Below are 24700 nucleotides of genomic sequence, written 5' to 3'. Positions count from 1 at the left end.
TAAAGGTCTCAGATATAGTAATTTATATGATAAAGGATAACTATCAGCATTATTTAAACCAGTTTTGAGATTCCTCATATTAACAAGGGCTAGTAACTGTTTGCCCTGAAAGATCAACTGGAAAAAAAGATGGATGAAAGCCAGCAGGAGTAATCTCACTCCTCATCCATTAAATCCTGTCTTCCTCAACTCTTTTGTTTCACACATTCCTGTTAGTCTATTTGCAGGTATCCAGAATATGCTTCCATCCACTGGTCAGACTGAATTTGAGATATGTAGACAAGCAACTAAGGTGGAATTTGCAAAGAGCTTTGCTTAAAAGCCTCTGATGACTCTTAGGCAGAACATGTTGTGATTAACTCCTACCTGTTAAATGTATCTGTGTTTACAATGGTAATTTGCATGATATTTGTATACTAAACAGGGCAAACTGAACTTAATTTGTTCCCATTGGTTTTACAAATGGTTCAATGATTAAATACCAATGTAAGTATTGGTCCGTTTATCAGTCCCTGAAAACCACCTTTAAACAAAGAGTAATATTCAGAGTCTGTTAGAATCTCTATGTATACTATCCACCTGTCTAAACAAATAAAATAATAAAAGGAGAGGAAAAAACAAACTACAGTAGAATATTTGCATAAGGTATTTACAGTGTTATAAGGAAAACTTATTAATGATCAAAGCTTCTGTCAAAAACACCTCTTGTTGCTGTGATGTGTTGTTTCAAGCATCAGTATTCATTCTAATCTAGTGATTTAAGAAGTACATTGCCCATCAGCAATCAAAATGCTTTCTCCAACAACACTTCTTTTTAGAGAAATGATCAAATTCAGTGATCTGTTTCATTCACTAGACTTGCCTGGTTTTCCCTAGGTCCTGATTCCAGTGCAAGAAACACAGCAGGATGAACTCTAAGTCAAGTCAATACCATCCACTGTGTCACTCAGCTTAAGTAGCTGCTTATCATATCTCTGTCTCTAACCAGCTTTGTTTCTCTTTGCAGCTGTATCTTCACCATCTTCATTTACAATGAAAACTAACACACTGAGCACAACCGTGCCTAATTCTTATTACCCAGGTAACCAGTTTTTTTCTTGGTTTCCACCCTCTATAGACCTTTCCATAATAAAAGCATACATGTTTATGTTATTATATTTCTTGCCATCAGCATTTAATGTATGTATAAGAAACATACCATTTGCTAACAGCAGCTTTCTGTAAGAAAACTCGGGAACATGTATCAATCATTTACTGTTCTCTCTCTTTTTACCTTTCCTGCATTGACCTGCTTATGATGTATGACAGATCCATTTGTGCCAACTGCAATTTTAGGTGAGAACATTTCCCTTTATCAAAGTTTATTGCTGAAGTAATTTCGGAAGTTGCAGTTTTTGGGGAGCAGACAACACTATGGAAAATGCTGGAGCTTTATGCTAAAGGGAGGGGTGGTAAACTTGGCTACACTGAGATGCTAAGGGCAGTTATCAGGTTTGATTACTACTGTCATAATGCAAGTCAGGGGAGAAAAGACAGAAATAATTTTAACAAGTGGATTTGCAAGGAAATGTTTATGCTTGTATTTGGAGTGACACAAAAGAATTTGATTATCACAGCAATTGAAATAGTTTTCCTCAATTTTTTTCTGTTTTATCTCAGAGCCAAAGGTGTCACTTCTTAAAAATAACTTTTTTTCCTAGTTAAACTGTTCAGGATACAGAAAATCAGACGAAATATTGTTCTGCCTATCTACCAGCTATCATGGCTTCTGACAGTTCTGCAGAGTTTCTGATGTGCTTGTCAAAAAGTGAAGTTTCAGAGAGGAGATGGTTTTTAGAACAGCAAAATCATGACATGACACTTAGAGTATATAGTTTATTATGCATAAAGTGTCACAGGGATGAAATAAAACAGTAAAAGTGTAGGTTAAAAACATATAGTTAAAATGTAAAGCAGTTCCACTTGGAATGTAGGAAAATCTGCTATTGTCCAATGTCAGAAAAAAGAGAGGTTTCTGCACAGTGATAAGAAGTAAGCATGAGGCACTATTGCATTTTCAATGCTTATCTCTAACCCCTTTGTGGCTTGTATTCATTTGCACCTCCTTCCTGTGCTAACTTTAAACTAAACAGGGGCAGTTTTTTAATAGTAATTCAAAACATAACAGTGCACTGTAGCAGGAAGTCAAACTCCTTAAGTGTTAAGCCTATTCATTTACTTGGTTTTCAATCTGTATTTTCACAACAAGTATTTTCTTTTCTCCTCTTTTTTCTTCCAATCACTGTAAAAATTTAAAGACCCCTTAACTGATTCCTGCCCTTGAACTGTGAATTAAACAGGCTTATATTGACATAGAGTGAAGCGTATAAATAAAAGTTTAAGAAGTGGTCTTGAAAATTCGTTATTGTGAAAGAATATTTAGTTCAGTGCACTTCAGTGTGATAACTTTGAGAAGGAACTTTTCTGGTTTTATACATTATGTAAATCTGGAAGAAGGTAATGGTAGTGACTGTAACAATGTAATAATCTGCATGCAAATGAAATTTGCAGTGCCTTTTAACTGCCTGAGATGTTAGATTTTTTTGTGTGCTTTAGCATTCATTCAGCACTTCATGCATTAGATGTTCTTTCTGACCTTGTGGGTGGGCAAGGAGAAAAGTACTATTATCAGGAGAAAAACTTTGAGATTTCCTGTCTGTATTATGTAGTTAATGCTTTCTTTAGTTATTTTTGTCATCCTTTTCTATATAATAACAATGGTAAAATTATTTTTCCCCCAAGAAATAATCTCTATGCAAGTAGTTCAGCTATCAGGCAAACACACACTGGGAAAAATAAATTCTCTGATTTTACTAAGTCTGTAAAATCTTCTAATTAGTTAGGTATGTATTTTATGGCCTACTACAGCAAACCTGTGCTTACTCATTTCAGAAAATATTTTGGTTGTTTCACTGCATTAAATATTTTTTTTTTTTAACTTTACATGTTAAAAATTTAGTACTATTTAATGAACGGTGTTCAATTCAGATTAGATCTCTCTCCCAATATGTGTTTATGACCCTCTGCACAGAAATAGTGTTGTATCTGAGGTAAACCAAATTAACTATGCTTGAGCTGGTAGAAGAATACAGCTGTTAACAAAGTATGCAGGGTTTTAATTAGTAATACCTGCTCTTGCTGTCTTCCACTGTCCAAAGAAGTTGTGTTAAACTGCAGGATCAAGCCTGTAGTGAGAACTAAATTATCTTCTTAATGTGACCTCCTGGGAAAGGTACAGGTCTGTTAATGGTTGAGTTCAGCTTTCAACATCTTATAGAAAAGCCACAGCACTCTTACTGTTGCCAAATATATTATTTAATAAATGCTGTATAGCTCTACAGGAATGGGTAAGTGTACAGGAGGACAACTGCAGCTGTAGGAGAATTCAAGCCAGGCAAACTTCCCATTGCACATGAACAGTGCATCTGGAGGAGCTCACCCTTTGAAAAACTCACAGCCTGAAAAGCTCTTGCTGCAGTGCTCAAAGACAAAATAGAAAACTGTAGTGTGTGGCTCCTAATGTACTATATAAACCAGGGATTAAAACCAGTTTATTTTAAAAAGTATAAATGATAACTCCTTCTGTATTAAGGCCGCTATAAAGAAATGGAGAGAGAAAAATTAGACTAAAACTAGGGAGATTGCAGGAAAAAGATCCATTATTATTAAACTGATATTTGCATAGTACAAGACTTTGAAAGCTTTGCCTTTATCTTGGTTACTAACAGTATGCGTTGCAAAGAATTCTGCAGTTTGCAAAAAAGGAAAAAAAAAAACCAAAAACACATTTTCTAACCTGTTTCTAAAATTGAAATAAGCAGCCAAAAAAATCATTATCAACTTTCTACACTTTTTTTTGTCTTTTGTGTCTTAGCCACCTTGTAGTTTTCAGGTGCCATTTCAGCAGCAACATACTGTACCTACACTTGTATACCACGCTTCATGCCATGCATCCTGAGGTGCTTTGCAGTACAATTTTATTCTACATCAGACAGACGTTGTAAAATTTTATTACTAAAAGATTAATCCCTTTCCTCTGCATTAGACCACATTAGCAAACTGACAGGAAAAGGAGGGAAATGGCCATACTCATAACCATACATTTATCTCTGCTGTTTTTGATTTAGGTGTCAATGCACAGTTCATGTTGACAGTATGCTTAGTAAGGACCAGGTTTCATTTGTCTTAGTGGGAATTGAGAGGGCCTCAAAACATCTTTGAAATATTATTCATTGAGCTTTCTGGTTTTAATATCAATTTTTAGTAGTACCACTAAGACCAGAATCTCACCTTTAACAAGGTGTTTTAATATTTTTGGTGTGTACATGAGAATCTGGGACCTTTTCATACAGAGTATTTCTGGAACTTGCTGCCATAATACATTTAACTTATGAATGTGGAAATATTATTTTAATGCTTCCCTTTCATATGGCTTATTTTAAAAAGTAATATTTTTTAATAAATGCCTTATTTTATAAATATGATACAGATTTAGTAGGTTTTTTTTAAATGTTCACTCAGGAATAGCTTGAATAAATCAAAGCACCATATTAACAATTTTGGTTAAAATTAAAAAACTTTCAGATACATAAAATTGTTATTTGAGTAAACAAATAAAATATTTGTGATGATTCTTGAACCTTAGAATTTGGGGTGGGTTTTTTCTCTTGTCAAGTCAGAATAAATTTTTAGAAATCCATCTACACAGGAAGCAAGTCATATTGCCTCCTTACGTAGAGAGTGCAGTTTCACATCTATTTACTTCTAAGTAGAGGTTTTGATCTCAGTTCCATCTGTGTGAATTGACTCACAGTATGATAGCTTGGTTTTAGTAAATCTAATTCCTACTGTGAAACTGAGATCAGAATCTGACTCATTTAGGGAATCATTCTGTAAAGACTAAATTAAAAACATAAAATTACCTGTAATTATTAATGTAGTACTGTTGCTTATGCCCTGTTTCCTTTTTCTCCTCCTCTTTTTTTCTCCTGATATGTATCTTCTTAAAAGTGCCAATCAATGGTAAGTTGCCCATTTGCCCCATGGAAGAGATGTGGAGGGTTGGGAGAAGTATGTGTCTCATAAAAATTTTAACCAGCCCACGGGGGTCTCCTGTTTGTTGGCTTGCATGTTAGCTGACATATAACATTCCATGCCTAATGTGGTGGCTCATGATACACCATGGTCCTAAAGCATGTTCAGCAGTCAGTCAAGAGCTTTCTCCCTACCAGATGATCCTTTGCATTCGTCCTCTTGTAGTTTGTCTCCAAGTGTCGTTTTCAGATCTACATTTCCATTGCAGTCCTAGCTTGATGAAACCATAAGCCATTTTGTGCATCTTTTTATTTTGCTCACTCCAAACATTTGCTCTAAATTCGCAGTGTAAAATACAGCACTTTAGTAGTATATGAAAAATACAAGTCCAGTTTCATTCCAATGGACTTGTTGAAGTTTCAGAATGAAACTTCTATGCAGTTTAAAACAAAATGCCTATTTTAAAATTTATTTGCAATCAGCTAGCAACATTTCAAACAATATTAGAGTTTGGACTGCTCTGCAATGCTTCCATTGTAGAACTATGGACTTTGCCTCATTCCAATCAGTCTTGCAATTTCCGTGTGTAAACTGCTCATGGATTTACTGTTCTTCTGGTGTAGCCTTCACAGACAGAACCAATGCTGATGGTGTCAGATTCTGCCATTCCTCTAGAAGTCTTTGTAGTTTCTATTTTTTCTAATAAGCGAAAATGAGCCAGTACATGATGAGATACTCTTTTTCTAGATGAAACCCACACGATGGTCAGTGACACAAGCAGCCTGGTCCAATCCCATACCTATAAGAAGCGAGATCCAGTGGATGTGCCCTACCAGACCGGACAGCTCCATCCAGCCATCCGTGTAGCTGACTTGCTGCAGCACATCACCCAGATGAAGTGTGCAGAAGGCTATGGATTTAAAGAGGAGTATGAAGTAAGTGTCAGGTTTAAGGATCTGATCATTATGTCTTCTGCACTGCTGGTTGTATGTGTCTGATGCTGAGATTCTACCAGTGTGAATACTGCTTGCATTTTACAAGAGCGGGTGTTTTTTGAACTTCACGCTTTGCCATGCCAACTTCACGTTAGAAAAATTGCTTAAATAGATAATTGTTTAAACTGGTGTTTGTAGTATTAGATTTCCAAAACTCATGCTTTAGGCCACTTCCAAAGTCACAGATTACATTTTTTCCCCTGGAACGTAGAAAACAATTCATTCCCAGGAGGACCTAATCACTTGTCAACTTTAATTTGTGTGGCTGACTTAAAGAAGTTTGTTCCTGTGAGGTTTTTTTATGTCACTGCTACTTAAAAGTGATGGAATTGAAAACTCTTGTGTTTGGAAAAGATTTGCTCATCAGCCTAAACCTTTCATACCAGCATTATGCCTAGAGGAAAACTACAATTAATTTATTAAAAAAAAAATAAAATAAAATCAAGACCGTAAAATGGAATTTGTAGTGCAGCCAATGGCATGGCTTTTTAACTACAGTGGATCAAATTATTCTGCTGAGAAACAATTTCCAGGAAAATCACTTAATTTTCAGCCTACCAAGCTGATGAATGTCATCCCATTACAGACAGTAGGTGTAGTCATGACTAATGCCAGTAGATGCAATACATCTGGGTGCAGTTTGTTAATAGTGGCAGGGAAGGAGGATTTAAAATAGTAAAGCTGGAACTGAAAAACTCATCTTTATATATGGAAACTGTTGTAATCAGAATGAACTATAACTAGCCATATATTTGAGGGTTTTTTCCATTGAACTGCAGTAATGCTGTTTTTCTTACATATGCAGTGAATGTCTGCCCAATATATTTTAGCACTGCAAAGGTTGCAAATCTCTTTGTTTACATTTCTGTCAGACTGATACTGTCGTCTTTACAAATTTGAACTAGGCAACAAAAGAATTTCTTCCTTATGTATTATCAGAAGGATAAACATCCAAATGAAAAGGAAGAAATAGTTTGACAGGGGATTTGTTTTGAATGAAGTGTCTCATAGATGGTTTTTGCTCTAACAAGACAGCAGGATTATATAGTCTCACCAGGGAAAGCATTTGATTCAGGGGAAATTCACACAGGATTCACTGTGAAAATAAATCTATGGAACAGAACAGAAAGTAAAGTAGCACACTGCCCATTAGGAGCTCTTCAGAGGAGTGCAAGGATGCAGAGCACTTGCTGTCATGCATAGTTTTAAGTGCTTTAAAATAAAACTTAATAATTATGGTCACTATTCTCAATAATTTGGGCTATAGTTTACCATCTAAGCACATATATGTAATTTTATGTCCTGTTGGTGCCATGCAGATGTTTTTGGTGTAGCATAACTGACACAAAGGATAAACGTTGAAGAATCATCTTTGAGCAATGGCAGGCTGGTGCTTCCTTGGTCACTGCTCAGCTCTGCATTAGGATTTACCAACTTGGGATACTGAGTGTCTATAGCTCTGGGACTTGCAGGAACACCCTGTTTTGCAGGATTTTACCTGTTGTTCTCTTGGGAGAAGGCTCCTGTTCCCACAAGCAGGATCAGGCCCTTGCTCTTGGCTGGAGAGACCGATGTTGTGCCTGTCTGTAGAACCAGAGAACAGGCAGACATGTCCTTAGGGCCACACCACTGGCAACTTCACTGCTGCTTTCCCATCTGCTTCTTGGGTGTGGAAATCACATGAATGCATTTCTGTAAGCTGTGGACTTAAGTGCAGACCTTCATTTGTAGCCTAGTGGAGTGCAAACCATCGGGATTGCGCAGAAATCCTGAAACTCAGGGAAATTTCCACCTAGCTAGTCTGCAGTGGATCTTAAAAATCCTTTCTATCCCCTGCCAGACCCTTAAGAAAGGAGAAGTTTTCACTTGGTTCCAGTGGTGTTAGATGTTAGACTGACAGGATATCATTGGCCTGATTTCCCAAGTACCCCTACACTGATTGTGGATTATTCAATCTGTTCCCGAGTACTACAACATGGGAGAGCTTTTACTGGTCATGAAGGAGCCTCCTTGCTCATCTTCTTTCTGCATTAAAGAAACAAAGTAACTAGAAAAGGGAAAAGTGGTTTCCTCAATTCATCAAGTCTTCCTCCTTATATATGTCACCTTTTGGTTTTAGACTCAGTACTTTCACAGGCTATCCTTTCTCAAAAACATCCATCGTCAAAGGGCCATAAATCCAAGTAACGAGTTCATCTGCTTCCTAAACAGATCAATTAGGCTACTGGAGGTCAGCATGGTTAGGCATAGCTAGGGCAGAAACAGATAAATTCATTAAGGCCTTACAATTTCAGATAAGTTTTATTTTTAATCCTGTTTTTGATCAACTTAAATTGGTGACTACTCAGTGTAAAGTGGTTCTTTGCCAAATTAAGGTTAGTTGACATAAGACAGTTCCAAATCAATTTCAGAGTGTCTGCACTGGAGCTTAGACTGGTTTAACAAAATCGATTTGAAAACACACCTTTAATTAAACCAGTGCAACTTTGTGTAGATAAAGCCTTGAAAAATCAATTTCACATTATGTTCCATGACAGGGAGTTCTGAGCATCCATTATCTCAAAACCAGAGGTTCCTTTGAAAAGCCAAGATTTGCAAAAGGTGTCCTGCTCAGATCAGCCTCACTTACTGTCACTAACAGGACTGTGTCAATAACAGAATTTAAAAAAAAGTTCCTCCATGTAGCTTTATCTTTAAGGCTTTCCTCCCTATCATCTGTCTCATCTTCCCTCTCCCCCACTTCTGTCAAACACATCCTTTCTCAAAGTTTTCTGGCAGTTAACTGTTTCAGTCTGGAAATTATTTCATATCATTAAACCAATACTATTTAAAATACAATAATATTATATACTGACAAGATAAACTGCACTGCATATGTTTCTTCTGTGCTGCATAGCCTTCATTTTGATGTGTTGCACCAATGTAAATTTAGTAATGTCTAAATTATGATAGTTAAATAGATTAATACAGGCTCAGGGTGCCTGTCAAGGTCAGGAACATGAAACATATTATCTAATGTGTGTTAAACAATTCATTTCAGTTTAGCACTTCTGAGTACCTGTTAGAGATTGGTAAAGGATTTAAAAATAGTATTTAAAATATAATAAAAAGATGGATAATTTAAAGAGAAGTTGGAGATGAGTGTTGAAAATAATTGGGGGTATGAAAGAAATTCTGTCTTAATAGCATGTATTCATTTAAATGGAACTTCAGAAGGTATGCTAATGTAGATACTCTAAGGTAGATGTGGTAATCAGTAAAACCAAACTCACTGAAAATATTTTATTGGCCTGTGGAATATCTGAGATAAGTACAAAATTATTTTAAGAAATAAAATAGAGGGAAAACTCTCTAAAACCAGTAGAAATACAGATCCTTGTTTGGGGAGGCAGAAAATATTGCAGACAAGCAGGAAATTTTTCATGGAGGATGTTTGCCCCATAGGTGCCCACTTTGACATTTTTTTTCTCCAAACCACTCTTAGAATAATGTCTGACTTTGAAAGAAGTCTGTCATAATTTCCATTTTCTGCTGTCATGCAAAGCCATAACAGACTAGAATCCTGTCACTCAAATCCAGTCTCCAGTCGCATCTTTTCTTTCTCTTTGGTCCCAGCTGGAAGAAAAATTTGTTGCCACGTGACACTTTTAAGACTTGTGCTTCTGGGGCCCTGTTCTGAAATCTTGAAAATAGTAGGAAAATTGAGTATCTTTCTAATGTTAAGTTATTATAGCTATTGTAGGACCCAGCTAGCCCTATTTTTCCCTGCATGTTCCTTGTGACTCCAGCTAATCCTTCTCACTGCCAACTTGTACATTTTTATCACACCTTTTATTCTGATTTTATTTGATATTTTGCAATATCAGCTGACACAGTCAGTACCATAATTGGTGCAGGTTATTTTCTATCCCACAAGACAAAAGTTACACAGAAAACAGAAAGATTCTGGAACACTGGGTGAGGATGGGGGCATTAATTCACAGTGTAAATACAGGAAGGACAGCATCCGTGTCTTCAAGAACCAGGAGCAGGTAACTGTTTCTTTCTGCTTTTGTATTACAGAGGAAAACTCATTAGGGATTATAAACATAACAGAGATAGAGATAGAAGTGAAATAGTGTGAAGTTGTCCAGTGAAAATGTCATGAAAAACTGTTAGAAAGATTCATCCAAAGAGATCACTATTATTTTTTTTTCAAGTTTCATCTGTTCAGATGGAGCTCAGAACAATCACAGAATGCCCAGTTTAATAGTTAATCTTTAATACTGGAAAGTTGTTGTGGTATGGTTAAGCCATATATTACTATATAACTTTTCTCATACACAACAAGGGATGACCCCAGCAAATGGGGTGCAGAGGTCCTTTACATAAGGCAGGTACTCCTCCATTGTAAAAGAACTTTTTTCACACATAACCACTTTCTTCACACTGCTGTGGGATTTCCAGAAGCCTTCCAACAATACCAGGTCATTTTTTCCTGGCTGGGATTATCCCAGACAGTTGAGTACTGGAAAAACTTGGTACTGTGGAGGTCATATATAGGGAGGCTGAAAGAAGTAGTAAAAATGAGCAACTGCCTTATCTGCAAACTATGTTTTGGTTTGTAAATCCTAATGTACTCCAGATCAATAGCAAATTGTTGAAATAAAGTAATCCCAAACTTGAAATGACATTCATTGGTGAATAGCCTATGTTAGTAGTGACAGCTTTCCAGTGCATGCAATATCCATTTAAGTCTTGTAGAAGAATGGGTGCCTTCCAGTTCTTGATCACCAATAATCAGTTGTCAACAATTTTAACTGCATGGTAGTTTGGGATTTTTTTCCGTTCAGAGGAAGGACATTTAGTTTGCTGAATGCCTGTTCTTGTCAGTTTTATGCAATTCTATCTATCCTTTATTATGCAATTCAACCTATCCTTTATCACACTAAATTTCTTTTCTTAACAGATTTCACATGGATGAGAAGTGCTGTCATAGTGCTTAATACCATTCACATGACACTGCCTTATGTCAGAGTGGTTAACTGCCCAGTGATCAAGATGTCCCACAACTTTCTAAATCACACAGTTTCCCATCTTCCTAAATGCATTCTCCTCCAATTTAAATGAAAGTGCATGTATATGCAGAAACAGCTCTCTAATTTGTTTTGTTTAAGCAGGTTTAATTAGAATTTATTCTTATCACAGAAAATAGATTTAGGCAGGTCATGGCTTCATTAGAAAGGCTTTGTGCTTATATCTGTTTGAATAATAAAATTGCAGAGGTGTATGGAGAGGAACACTTCCAGCAGCCTTAGGATTACTCTCAGTGGGGTGTAGGCAGCTGTTTGCTTATGCTGTGATTCAGCTATTTTTGGTACTGATCAGTCTGTGATTTACTTGGGTATGGACCTCTTGTTTTCTTCTTCTCAGCAGCCTAAACAGTCTGAACTGTGTGTGATCTCAGGCAGCAAAGACACTTAACAAGAACAAGAATACCTAATTCAGCCAAATGTTTTTCTTCATGAAACTCTGCCAGACTTAGTCTTGTATGTAAAGTTTAGACCGTGTTTTAAGGAAAACCTGGTAGCTTTGAGGTGCATCTTTGATAACCGTTGTATCTCTCTGAACAGTTAAACCAGAGACTGGTGGTATCGATCCACTCAAAAATGTTGGTCCACTCAGAAGTGATGACATATAGATTCTTAAGCTGATCGATTGAATGGATAAACAAGTGCAGGTTGTTCTTATGTAAAAACTCTGGCAGCTATTTCAATCATTCACTGCTTCTACTGTGTCTGGTAGTCCTGGTTCATGCTGAGGCAAACATATGAATGAGTACAAAATATGTCAGCAAGACAAAATGTTCTGTAACATGTCATTTTTCTTGGTCCCGAAGATGCCCTGGAAGTCTTTTCCATGATCAGATATTTAGTAGACATTTGTTTTGCATCTCAGCATAGAAGGACTGAAAATCTAAAGCGAATTTAAAGCATGATAAGCATGTCTGATATTATTCCTGATCTTTAATGAGTGAGTCTGCATTACCCATTTTAAATGGGTAATTTTAACTGTTGCATGCAGGATTGTGGATGTGCCTCTGGCTCTTCATTATCCCATGGTAATAAAGTTTCAATTTGCTTTAGGAAGTTGTGGGGTTTTTTTTCCCATCTTGAGTCCAGCCATCACAGCAGTCTTTCAAAACTGGTTTTAATCTTTCTCCCCTTTTTACTGACCTATGACTCCATCATTAGGATCTTTTATTCTCTGAAGACATTGCAAAATCTTTCTCAGTTTATTCTGGAAAGATTTGTGGGTGTGTGCCATGTAAACTTGGAGCAATAAAAGAAATTATTTCAAAGTTTCACTGGTTATTGTCAACTTAGTACTGAGCAGATAGTTGAAAATCCTGTATCCACATGTGATAAGTCCAAGTAATTAACAGAGGAGTTATATAATATTAATGGAAATAATTCATCTTTTCCATCATCCTTCTTTCTTCCTGCATGTTTGAGAAGTATATTCTTATTAACAAACACACATCATTCCACTACTTTAGCATGTGAAATCTGTTGAACATTATTCTCCTGCCTGTCTTGTCTTCATCCCTTTTGGCAGCCACAGGTTGAGAAAACGTCAACCTGCACTAAGCAGACTTCTCAGTGTATTTTACTCTGACTGTCCATTAGTGAAGTCATTTTTGCCAACTGATCTTTCTACTGTGCTTTTGCTAGTATCAAATTTATGCTCTCTCCTTACCTATTGAAATCAGGGTTTAATTTCAGATTTAGCCAATCTATGTATTGTTATGGGCTATTGAACACGACAGTAGGAAACTAAATGAGGCCACTGAACGTCGTTTCAGTCATAGTGTGGATTTCCACAGGGAAATCTGAAAGAATGGCTTTAGTGCTCACAACAATAAGGTGATAGGTTAAACATTCTAAATGCTAGTGACAAGTATGATTAGAAACAAAGAAAAGTTTTTGAAATGTTGCAGGCCATTTGCTGCATATTTGCACCAGCCTGACTTATTAATTATTCAAGTAAGACATTGAATATTTGATCAGAATCTGTAATCCCTTCTTCAGTTAACATATTATTTACTTTGGAAAAGTGCTGATGCACCATACTTTTCCCATTGCACCTGCAAAAATGAATTGGTCCTATTTATGTGCACAGAATAATATATTGTGCTTTAATGTTTAAGATATTATTCATTACTCATATAAGCCTTCTTACCTTCTTCATATTTTATTAGTACCCTTTAAAAAGACATAAAAAATCAGTCATGTAGTTATTCCATTTTAAATTATGCAGATGATGTTAAATGCAATTATAATCTATTAATTATATATACACTATGTGTTTTCTACAGATTGCATTTATTCACTACAAATAATTAGGCATTTCAGTCCATTGCTGGTCTCATGACAAGAGCATTATTGCTAGCTATTTGTAAAGTGAGAGGAACACTTTTCAAATCAAATTAGCATAATTTAGCTATTGGGGTTTTCATTTAGCATCAGTTTATCTACAACCTATGTAAAATATGCAATATTTTCTATAATGCATTTCTTTTAGATAAGTTAAGGTAGCCTTACAAATTTTTCAGGAAATGAAAACTTGTATTTTTATGTAGCCTGTGGCTCAGAGTATCTTTTAAGACATTTTCTAATTGGAATACAAGACTTCTTCTTTCATGTTTCCTATAGTGCTTTAGTGATTGTCCTGTCAATGGAACATTGATCCATGTCAATGGATCATCATTTTCATTTTCTAGCAGGAATTTTTTGTTTGTTTGTTTTGGGGTGGGTTTTTTTGTTTTTGTTTTTGTTGGTTTTTTTGGGGTGGTTGTTGTTTGTTTTTTGGTTTGTTTTTTGTTTATTTTTTTTCTTGTTACAACATACTGATTTGATGGGCCCAAAAGAGTCTGTGGGAAGTGTTAAGTCCACTGGAAATCTGCCAGGTCATAATTGGGCAGACAAGGGGGTTGGCAAGCTTCCATTCACTCTTGCTGGTTTCCTGCCATTGCCTCTGTCTCTGTGTGATAGCTGCTCCCCTGGTTTACCCATCACACCAGGTCTCTGTGATGCCCCTGCCTGCACTGTTGTGGGGCCGAGCTGTTTTCTGAGCTGCTTGGCTCTGCATCTATCTTATTAATTAACAGTGATGTCTCCTGGGTGCACAGCAAGTCATTTCAGAGGTGGGGGGATGTGGCCTGCTAAACAGCTGTGAGAGGATGCAGGCACCTTGGTCAGGCAAAGATTAGCAGAGTAACAATGGGCAGAAAATGCAGGGCAAAGCTGATGGGAAGCCCAGAGTACCCATGGAAACAAAGCAGCCCAGGAGGTGAGCAGAAGGAAAAGCAGGCTGGCTCTGGGGACTTATGAAATACTGTCAGTGAGAGTCACTATTTCAGAAGTGACATTATGGCAGCGTCAACCATGTAAAATTATTGGAGTTACTGGGTTTGCAGTTCAGTTTAAGACTGATAACAATTCATAATATTGACACTTCTTCACAGGACAGAAACAGCAGGTCCAAGTCATTCAACATAAATCCACACACAAAAGCTGAAAGGTTTAGGTCTACAGCATGATTTGGAAGCCAAAACAGGGAAGACCTTAAGTACCTGTTTAAATTCAGCTGGTTTTAAAGGGATTTAAGGGACTGTTTTGAAGTTGCTTTGAATATACCTTCTTTCCTGTTTCAAATTTTACAGTTTGCAAGTGGAAGCCACACAAGGGACACCATAGACATGCTCATATAATGGTGAAGAAGCTTGAATATCCATCCACAGAAATGGTGCAGTTTCTTCCCCTTAAGATCTTAAAAAGATTCATGACTGGCAGTGCTCTGCTTTGGTCTGTGTTAAAAATAAATGGCACATGTTTCTGTTAAAATCAGCTGAGCTCAGTTATTACTCATCTAGCTTTAAGGTGTTTGCCTGTGCTATAATAACTGTTCTTAATATATTACAGAAAAGAAGTTTTTGTATCTACAAGAGAGAGGTCTGGGTCTCCAAGAGACAGGCAATCTCCGCTCTTATGCCACACACCAAAGGGAATAAAAAGAAGTGAGGACCCTCCTTGATGCATTGCCTGGGGCTGTTCAGATGCAGACATAGCTATGGCTAACAAAGGGAGCCTGCAGTAAAGGGAGCATAAGCTCTTTTTGTGAAATGGTTGATCTTTGTCTCTGTCCTATGCATAAAGGGTTCCTTTCTGAATAGAATGTCTCCTACTGCTTGCTTTGGGACAGTGGAAGCTTCCACACAGAGCAGTATTGGTTCCTGAAATAAGCATAGTTTCTGATTAGCCTGGGAGATGACCACAGGAATGCTTTGACTTTGTTGCTGAAATACTTGGTTGTGTCACAGAACTTAGAGTTTTGATATGAGATAATATTACCATTCCAGTTGTTTACACTAAATATCTACATGAGCCATCTCTGTGCTTTTCCTTAGCAAAAATGATGGCCAAACAACAAATTTCCAGTATGACATAACAAATGTTAGAAAGGTAGGTCAGATCCTGCATCCTATACTCAGGAAATAGCAGTAAAAGCAGCCACCTCCAACCCCACATGAATAGTTAGAAGAGAACAGAGGAGACTTAAATAGATGAGGAAAAGCTTGTAGTGCAAAGCTCTTTTTAGGTTTTTCATGTCCTTCCAAAGTCCTCTGAATCTAAGCATGTCTGTCAAGTTGAGACACAAGCTTTTTAATCTTGAGAAAGTCTGCACGCAAGAGTTTGTCAGTCTTTTGTGATCCCAGTATTGCTCTTCCATGTGCTGTCAACCATTAGTCATTGCCAGAACACTTTAGTGTATTGTTTGCTTGAAAAGTATTTCAGAACAGTGTCCGCTGCATTAGGCTGTGATATCTGCTGAGCTTTTGTTCACTTAGCTTTGATTTTTTTTATCTGCAGCAGTTTCTGTTTTTCATTGGTATCTCTTGTCAAGCTGGACAAAGAAAACGGAAGTAAAATTCTGCATTTTGGGTTTGTTGTTTTGCTCATTCACCCACTCATACTTCAACTCCAGCTTTTATGCTCTGTGTAACACTATTGTACACAGCTTCCGTAAGGTTGGCATAATAAACTATGTAAAGATTATGTGAGTAAGGAAATCCTTAAAAGTGACACAGAGCCACTTTATCAGGTCCAGTACCAAGTCTCTACTTTCTTTCCAGGACAGTGAAATATTGCTCATTCCTGGCTGCTGTAATACCCCCTTAGGATATTCTGAGCTGTTCCAGAGATCAGTGTTACTTCTGCAATGCTAACAGCAATTATTCATTATTCCTTATAATTCAGGGAATCAGGAGCACCCAACAAAGCTATTAAGCAGAAGGTTTAGAATGAACAAAAGGAAATATTTTTCACACAGCACATAATTACATTGTGGAGCTCATTGCCTCAAGATGCTGTGAAGCCAAAATTATAAATGGGTTAAAAAATGGGCTAGAAAAATTCATTATTAAATACAATGGCTGTGTACAGTCTCTGGCTGAGGAAGAGATTGCTCAGGAAAGCCATTGATTGCTAGAAGCTAAAAGGGTGTGCTAGGGAAAGATTCTATTTGCTGTATTCTTCATACTGTTTTGTAAACATCTGCAACTAGTTCTGTTGTAGAAAAACTAATCAGTTGTATGGACCTCTGGTTTGACCCAGTATGGCTGTTAACTCACACCAAAAGGAAAAGAAATTAATCAATGCTCCTGTATATACACAGCAAACGGTGTGATGTGAAATAGTAATTTTTTTTTCCCCATAGTGGTAGTCAGTTTTATAGAACTTTAGTTTATAAAGAACACAAATTGCTTCTTAATCAGTTAGCACCCTCAGTGTTTTCTAGTTCTTTTCTTTTGATAGCTGTTCTTCTGGTCTGCTGCCTTACTGGTGGACTGCAGAACTGCTGGGGTCTGCAGCTGCAGAGAGATGATGCTGTAAAGGGAAAGAGAAAAAATAAAACAAATTCACTTGTAAAATACTTTTATATAAAATGCAAATAGTTGCTATGCTAAAGCCTAATCCTTGAACCTGTATTCTGAGCAGCTATTTATTCTGAAAAGTGTCTTGTTTCCATTAATTAGGCCCTTTCAAGAGAGTTATATTATATATAATATAGAGTACATTGAGGTAGTGGAATGAAACTCCTAGTGTGGGCAATAAACCATTTTTTCTCATATTTTGGAGAGCAAAAGGGGCACTATTATCTGAATTTTGAAGTTAAACAGGTTGAGCTTCCAAACCACACCAAAGCATTTCTTTCGGTTTTGCACTGGGAAACACATTTAAAATCTAAGAAAATTTGGTATCTCGCTGCTTTCCTAGTAGTTTTCTACACATTTCAGTTTTGCCACTGACTTTTTAATTGTCTCTTCTTTTACAACATCAGCAGCTTGAATTTTGAGTTTTGATGGTTACATTGTGAATCAAGTCTATAGAAGCGACAGTAGCTAGAACATAGAAAACTGTTTGAATACAAGGAAAATCACATAAATTGCTCATGCTTTTTATATGTTTAATTGTAGATCTGGTTTGAGATTGACATATTTTCCCTCCATTTGTCAGCTTTTTGCACAGCATTTGTGTTTATTTTACTGGTATATACTAAGCACATGTATCTGTGGCACACAAAGATAGAAAAGTTGTGCTATGTGCAGAATTTACAGCTTCTTTGAAGTTTAACTATTTTGTGGATTGCTTTTTATTTCTTGCTATTGAGACCGTGTGTTTCTTATTTTTTATTACCTTTTTTAAAAACACTTTATTCCTGCCATTAATCGATATTTGAATATTTAAGGTAGAAGGACAGTCTAGTTGGGAACTATGTCTTTCATTTTGACATAACTAGGAGTATGTTTTCTTTAACTGAAGTGTGCTACGGCAGAGTTGCCGTAAATATCTTCTAGGGGATCAGGTTGAATCTTTTTTTAAATAGTCCTTTTCCAAGGGCCACTAAATTAATGAAATGACTAAGTTTTTGTCTAACTGCACACTGACACAGACGTCTGCTTGTGCTTCATCAGTATTCACACTCACTCTCTGCCAGAGTCCCTGGAAAGCTGACTGACAGATCTGGGAGTGTAATAGTAAGATGATTTTTTTTTTTTTGGTGTAATGAAATATTTGGATAGTGCTACCCATATGAGTGTTTTAGTGTGGAGCAGCAGTGTTTTGGAGTGCTCAAGCTTAATAGTGCAATAATACTAAAAAAAAAAAATCCTCAAAAGATTGGTTTCCTCTCTGTTTTCATGAAGAAAAAGGAAAAAAGTACTCTGTAGGAAGTACTATATTGATTGTCACTAATACACACCACATTTAAGCTGAAATTCATGCACATAAAGTGGTGAAGTACTCCATTCACCACACAGTTTCTGCCCACGCCTGGAAAAGTTTCAGCATCTTCTAATGAAAAACAAAAAAATTAACTTGATTTATGCCAGAATTCAAGTTTGATCTGATATTATATTAAGTGTTTGTATTTTAAGTGATATGGCAAGTTTAGTTGCCAGCTATTATGACTACAGTGAAGTTATAGAGAATGATCGCTTCCAAATTCAAGTATTTAATACAAGAAAAACAAAACCATACTGTTTTGAGGTATTGTCTCAGATATACTTTTAAATGCATTTTTATGGAACTAAGATTCAGGTCAGCATAGGGCAAGGCAGGGAGCCAGAGTGGGACATGTTAAGACCTTACCTCTCCCTTTAGCTACCAGAAATGATGTTGTAACCAGGTGGGGGTGGGTCTCTTCTCCCAGGTAGTAAGCAACAGGATGAAAGTAAACAGCATCAAATAGGTGCCAGGAGAGGTTCAGACTGGATATTGATTATTCCACCTAATGTCAGGATTGGAACATTTCAGTACCAGGTCACTCTTGTCTGTCTAGCTCACTCTCCATCATTTTATCTTGTTCCATTTGCAGAATTTGGCTCACAGAGTTTATTAATAAATCTAATAAATATGGACTTTACTGGGTTGCTATTTTAAACAACTAGTAATTAGTAATTGGCTTAATGAGAAACAGATGCCTGGAATCTTTGTATTGTCTTCTAAGGGAAATATTTATGTAGAGGCTCAATTTTTTTAAAGTTTTGTTTTATAGAGGGATGCAGAAAATTAAGGCATCTGCTGCTATTCAACAGAGCTATTACAATGTTGGCTAGCCTCAATGAATCTAGCTTGAGTGCAATGTTCTAATGAAAGGAAATGTAGAATAAAATTTTAAGCTGCAATGTATATAAATCTTGAAATGTCCATGGATAGCTGATAAATTGCTATGTTTTGTTCAGTTTATGCAAAAGATAAAATAAAGAAGCAGATTGCAGAAACCAAAATTACACATCAAGTCATTAAACCTCAATCTTCATTACTGAAGAATTGTTTTGATACCCAGCAAAATCAGAATCTCAACAAAAGAGTACCTAGGTGACATGTTCAGAAGAGTCCTGGACACCAGGAAAAAATCCACAGAATAATATCATAGGTATGTTCTAAGTTTAGAACTCTGATTGCTCCTCTTCTGTTCTTAAGGCTCAGAATGGAAACAATATTTTGCACTGATTTGCTCTTTGTGACTAACCCTTTATTTTTTCTTTAAGTTTCATGTCTCATAATCCATTTGTGTTAACATAGACTTGGTAACTTTTCAGTTAGCTCTCTTTACTTCATGTCCTTTAATAAAAAGACTATTCTGTCAAACAATGCTATTTTTCTTCTCTTCTTTTGTTTTCTTTTTATTTTTCTGGAGTCTTTTTTATTGTGAGTATTACACTTGGGTTGTTAATTTACTAAACTGTGCTGTTACTTGTACATAGCAATTTTAAAACACCACCAAACTAGAGGAGAAGAGACATTCTTGTTGTGCATCTGCCCAGTAACTAACTAATGAGACTCAAATTCCCATCTTCATCATTATTGCTGGAGATAGATATTTTCTGTTACTTAGTTCAGTACTCACTTCACTTGCAGAATAGTCTCTGAATGTAGCTGTGTGAGTGATAAATAAGAAGGATGAGATATTTGCACTGGGACATTCAGAGGTCCCCATTGTATTGCACAAGGTCAGTACAAGTTCAGAAGACGTTTCAAAGGTCATTTGGAAGTTTCCCTCTTGAGCATCAGGAATATAATAGCTGATTATATGGTAAGAGAACTGGGCAATCTAAATGTCCATCAATAAGTTCCTGTAAAGACATTCTGTAGTGGAACTGTCACATATGCATTGTATTTTTCTACTGAGAAAATATTAGTATCACATACATGATGTTTGATGAGTGATGTAGAGCTGCTCTTCAAATAACAGCATTTAGGAACAGCAACCCCTTTTGTCACTCCCTCATTGTTAACTTCCACAGAGTACTTCCACTACACATTATCCATTAGCTGATCCTGGGTCATTTGAGTAGCCTTGATTCAATGCATTATGTATTTGAATGAACTGTCTGGTTTTAAGCCTGCTTGATGAATTTCTGCAGGGTTACCTCTCTTGGAATTAGGAAGTGCTGTATATACATTTCAAACATCAAAATAAGGCAATTCAGGTTGGTGAGCTGCAGCTCTTCATTAGTGTGCCTAAGCAGACACTGTTTGTTCTAACGAGTAGTCTGGGGGCTGTATTGAAGGTCTGCTGTCTGTCAGTGTACAGTGAGCAAACTAAAAATAATTAGGTTAACAATTGACAGCAACACTTGTTATCATTGTCAATCCCATTACTACCTCTTCTGTTTCTATGCTGATTACCTTTATGGGCTCTTAAATACTCTGTATTATTCTTTGAGTAGTTTCTCAGACAGATGGGAAATCATCTAGGACCAACACCATTTTTTTGAAGGTTTTATCCACCTTTTCAGTAAGTGTGAAGTTGTCCAAAGGGAAGATGATTGACAGGAAGCAATTACAGAGTGAGAACCTGCAGAGGGAAAAGGGAACATAACTTTCAAACCCAGAGCCAGGATATTTGAACAGTAGCAGGAGCTCCCATTGTGGTGGAAGTTCTCAGTGGCTTTACTGTGACCCACCACTGCTCTCCCCAAAGCAGAAAATGTACCAAATGATCAGCTCAGGGACTGGATGCCAGCCAGGAAAAGCAGTAAATAGACATCTAGCTTTTAGATAGGAAATCTTTTTCTGTAGAACAAGGAAACTGCTGGCCTAGAAGTCAAGCCAAGAGGAGTGACTGATTGACTTTATATATGCTAGCAAATAGTGTATTTGCAAACAAGCAAAGCAGACATCAAGGCACCAAAGCTTCCTGTGAAGATCAAAAAATGTAATGAGCCAGCACAGTGGAGTGCTGATCTTTTTTTGAAAGGGCACTGCAAGTAGACCTTTATCTGTTTTAGCATACCCTACTGCTCTTACTTCCCTTGAAAAGTTCTATTTTATCTATAGGGAAAAACAACAGTGTGCAAAATATTTGTGTTCCATCTGTGCACACCAGTGTATTCTGGCTTTTATCTTGTAGTTAAATGTGATATCAGTGTTGCCTTGTAGCAGAATTAAAATCTTATTATGTGAGCTTTGTTTCTCTCTTATCTTCTATTCAAACTATATTAACTAGAGCAGCTGAGATACACTCATGGAAACCCTTGAGGCCCACTTAGTGAGCCAAATCTGAGGGGCGCTTTATCACTTCCGAAAGGTTAGATCAGCTGTGTGTACATTACAGCTTGCATGAAGATAGAGGAGGGGCTTATTCACTTTTCAGATTCAACATTTGTTTGCTTTTGTTTTGTTTTTCCATGTTTTCTATTGCTTCAGGGAATTCTATAACATTGAAGGTTTTTCCAAATTGTATGGTTCTAAATCACAAACAGCTTGTTTTTACAGGGGATTTGAAGATTGTATCAGGTTTTCTGTGCCTGAGTTAGCTGATAATTTAAAGTCAGGCACTTCTTATGAATTCTGAACTCAGAGCACTGTCTCAATTACAATGATGTATTCAGATAAAATCAGACAAAAATATCACTGGACCTAGAAATGTGTCTTTCTTATCAGTGTGTGTGTCCAGCAGCTTAATGTTGATCACTCTCATAATAATAATCTTCAGTAAGCAAAAGTACACAGGTATTAAATAGTCTCTTTTCAAGTAATATAATTGCTCAAAGAATAATTTCACAGGCTTACAACATCAGTCAAGTCCATGGAAAATAAGTATTTTCCCATGGAACGTATTTCCACTTCAGAAAAGTTTCTTGGATATCTTAAGCCTTGTTTTGTTCATTACATAGTATATCTAGGCAATAGGTGAAATAGCTCTCATTAATCACTATGTAAAACACAAGTGAAATGAAAATTTTAATGACTGCAACACAAAGCTTACTACTTCAGTCAAATGCAGACTTTGGTGCCTGAATTCTTTTGGTGCCGGATTTTTTTTTTATTTTCTTCTTCTCCTCCCTCTCTCTGTCTCACTCAGATTTTTTCATTTTAATTTCCTTTTTTATTTTTTTCCAGTTGTTTTCTCTTTCTTGATAAATTTAAACCAATTGCAAACTCTTCTCTTTAGTGTAGGAAGAAAAAATGTGCAATCCTTGCCTTCTTTTTTCACAGCACATTGTATCTTTATGCTCTACTTTAATAATATTTCATTAGCTCTTTGAAACCATTCCCTAGGGCAAGCTTTTATTATTTGTAAAGTAAATCAAATATCAAAGTGCTAACCTTTAGGAGGAAAAATGGGCTAGACTCAGAAAAAATATTTGCATCTTTTATTAGCTTGTTGAATTAAAATTTAAACTGCACAAAAAATATTCCAAATAATTTTCTCAAAGCTCTCAGGTACATAAAACCAGTTTTTAGAAACCATCTTCCTGATAACATTCGGAGTACATTAAAGAAAATCTAGGAGTGATGTGCCTCGGAGTTCTAAGTATCATTGTGGAAGGAATGTTTTCCTTGGCAGAAAGGGACTTAAAAAAGAATTTCCTGAATAAATTGTAAATTAAAAACAAGAGGTGAAAAATCTGATTATAATGGTACCTTGGAGACCTACATGAGCTCAAATTTAATGTATCTGCCTTCATACAATATTTTAAGACACCTCTTTCTTTTGGCCTCATTCAAACCATGTCATAGTAACCAGAGTGAGTATTTTCTTTCTGTCCAAGTCCTTTTGAGGTATTTACATGTTACCCTTACAAAGATGGCATAAAGAAGTCAATTTAGAATTTATCCTGCCTACACATTCAGTGGGCTCTATGTGACCTGGAGTCGTGCCTCTTTTGTGTAAATCATAGAATCCCAGAACGGTTTAGGTTGCAGGGAACATAAAATATCATCTTGTTCCTCCCCTCCTGCCATGGACAGGGAAATCTCTCCCTAGTTTCTCAGAGCCCCTTCCAGCCTGGCCTTGAACTCTTCAAGGGATGGGGCATCCACAACTTCTCTGTTCAGGTGCCTCACCCTCCTTGTAGTGAAGAAATACCTGTGTCCTGGTGGGTAGTATTTCTCATTAAGAAATAAACTACTCTGCACCATTTTTTACTCATGTGTGTACAACTAACGTGTAATTACATCCTTTGGAACACCATAGGGAGGAATCAAGGAGATGGCACAGTTAATGAATAATGATGCAGATAGTTTTGTTCACAAGAGGATAGATTTTTCCTGTGTGGTGGTCCAAGTCTTTCTCTGGTTCCCTGTCAAAGCACAGAACTGGTTGGTATTCAGAGTAGCCTGTGTTCATTCACTTTATGTTTACAGACATTACAGTCATGAGTCATGCTCAGGTTCACACTCTTAATTATATACTGTGTGAAGAAAAAAAAAAAAAAGATAGGGAGGAATGGGAAGATAAGAAAACCCCACATGCTGTACATAAAAAGTATTCATGAAATCCTCTAAAAGCAGGAAATTCATTTTTATAAGAGGAAATAAGCACTGCTTGAGACCAGCTTTATTTTCCTTTACACACACAAGTAAAAAATAATATATCCTGCACTTTAGTTACAGTACAAGTGTTCATATTGTACCCAGAGGGTCCTTTCTATAAAAAAGAATAATGAAATCCTATCAGCATACTATATTTTTCTGCTGGAGATAAATCAGGAAGATTAATGAGGTTAAGTTATTGCTGTCTAGTATGCCAGGGAATAAGTTTCTAAATTAGAATTTTAATTGTGTGCTCTATTGCAGTCCTCTTACTAATTCACCATATTTCTAAAATCTTTCTTTATACAGTAGTCTTAAAGAATTTTAAAGGTATTAAAGTAATAGAGTTTTTAAAACTTAAGTAGGTAAAATGGAAATAGCCTATCAAAACTAGGTAATCTGTGAATCTTTACACTGCTCTGCAGAATCTATAAAGATTTCTATTCCTGCTGTTTAATATTACAGGTGAGTTTCAGGTATTGTCTTCAGTGTTAGATAGCAATAAATTAAGTTACACCAAGAGATTTCATTGATAGATTGGGTTAAAAATATATGGAAAGTAGTTCTTCGTTAGTTATTACAGAAGTACTCTATGATACTCTGTTTTTGCAGCTTTGTCACGATTTAAGATCATATGACAATTGGTTATTGGAGACTAAATGTACTAAGCTAACAAAATATTTCAGCCACCAATATGTGCAGTTTTACAAATTGCACAACTTCCATTCCACATGGAAATGGGAGAGGACACGTTCCAGGAAATAA

At 36.4% G+C, this 24700-nt stretch overlaps 1 protein-coding gene across 14 annotated transcripts in view; it reads left to right on the top strand.

The window, feature by feature from the left end:
* Positions 1-24700, top strand: part of PTPRM (protein tyrosine phosphatase receptor type M) — a 442640-nt gene that overhangs the window by 350376 nt on the left and 67564 nt on the right. For 6 of the 14 annotated variants that reach the window (XM_085573754.1, XM_085573752.1, XM_085573751.1 and 3 more), the window contains 3 exons: positions 1007-1081; positions 1309-1335; positions 5821-6008. In XM_085573754.1, coding sequence (XP_085429880.1) covers positions 1007-1081; positions 1309-1335; positions 5821-6008 — 290 coding nt within the window. Of the gene's footprint in view, positions 1-1006; positions 1082-1308; positions 1336-5049; positions 5062-5820; positions 6009-24700 lie in introns of all 14 variants that reach the window. The other 8 variants (XM_077784280.2, XM_077784274.2, XM_085573749.1 and 5 more) reach the window with 3 other exon arrangements.

The sequence above is a fragment of the Lonchura striata genome, chromosome 2, assembly GCF_050655825.1.
Source record: "Lonchura striata isolate lonStrDom1 chromosome 2, ASM5065582v1, whole genome shotgun sequence".
In the NCBI taxonomy this organism is placed as follows: Eukaryota; Metazoa; Chordata; class Aves; order Passeriformes; family Estrildidae; genus Lonchura; species Lonchura striata.
This window is presented reverse-complemented; position numbering and strand designations above follow the sequence as displayed.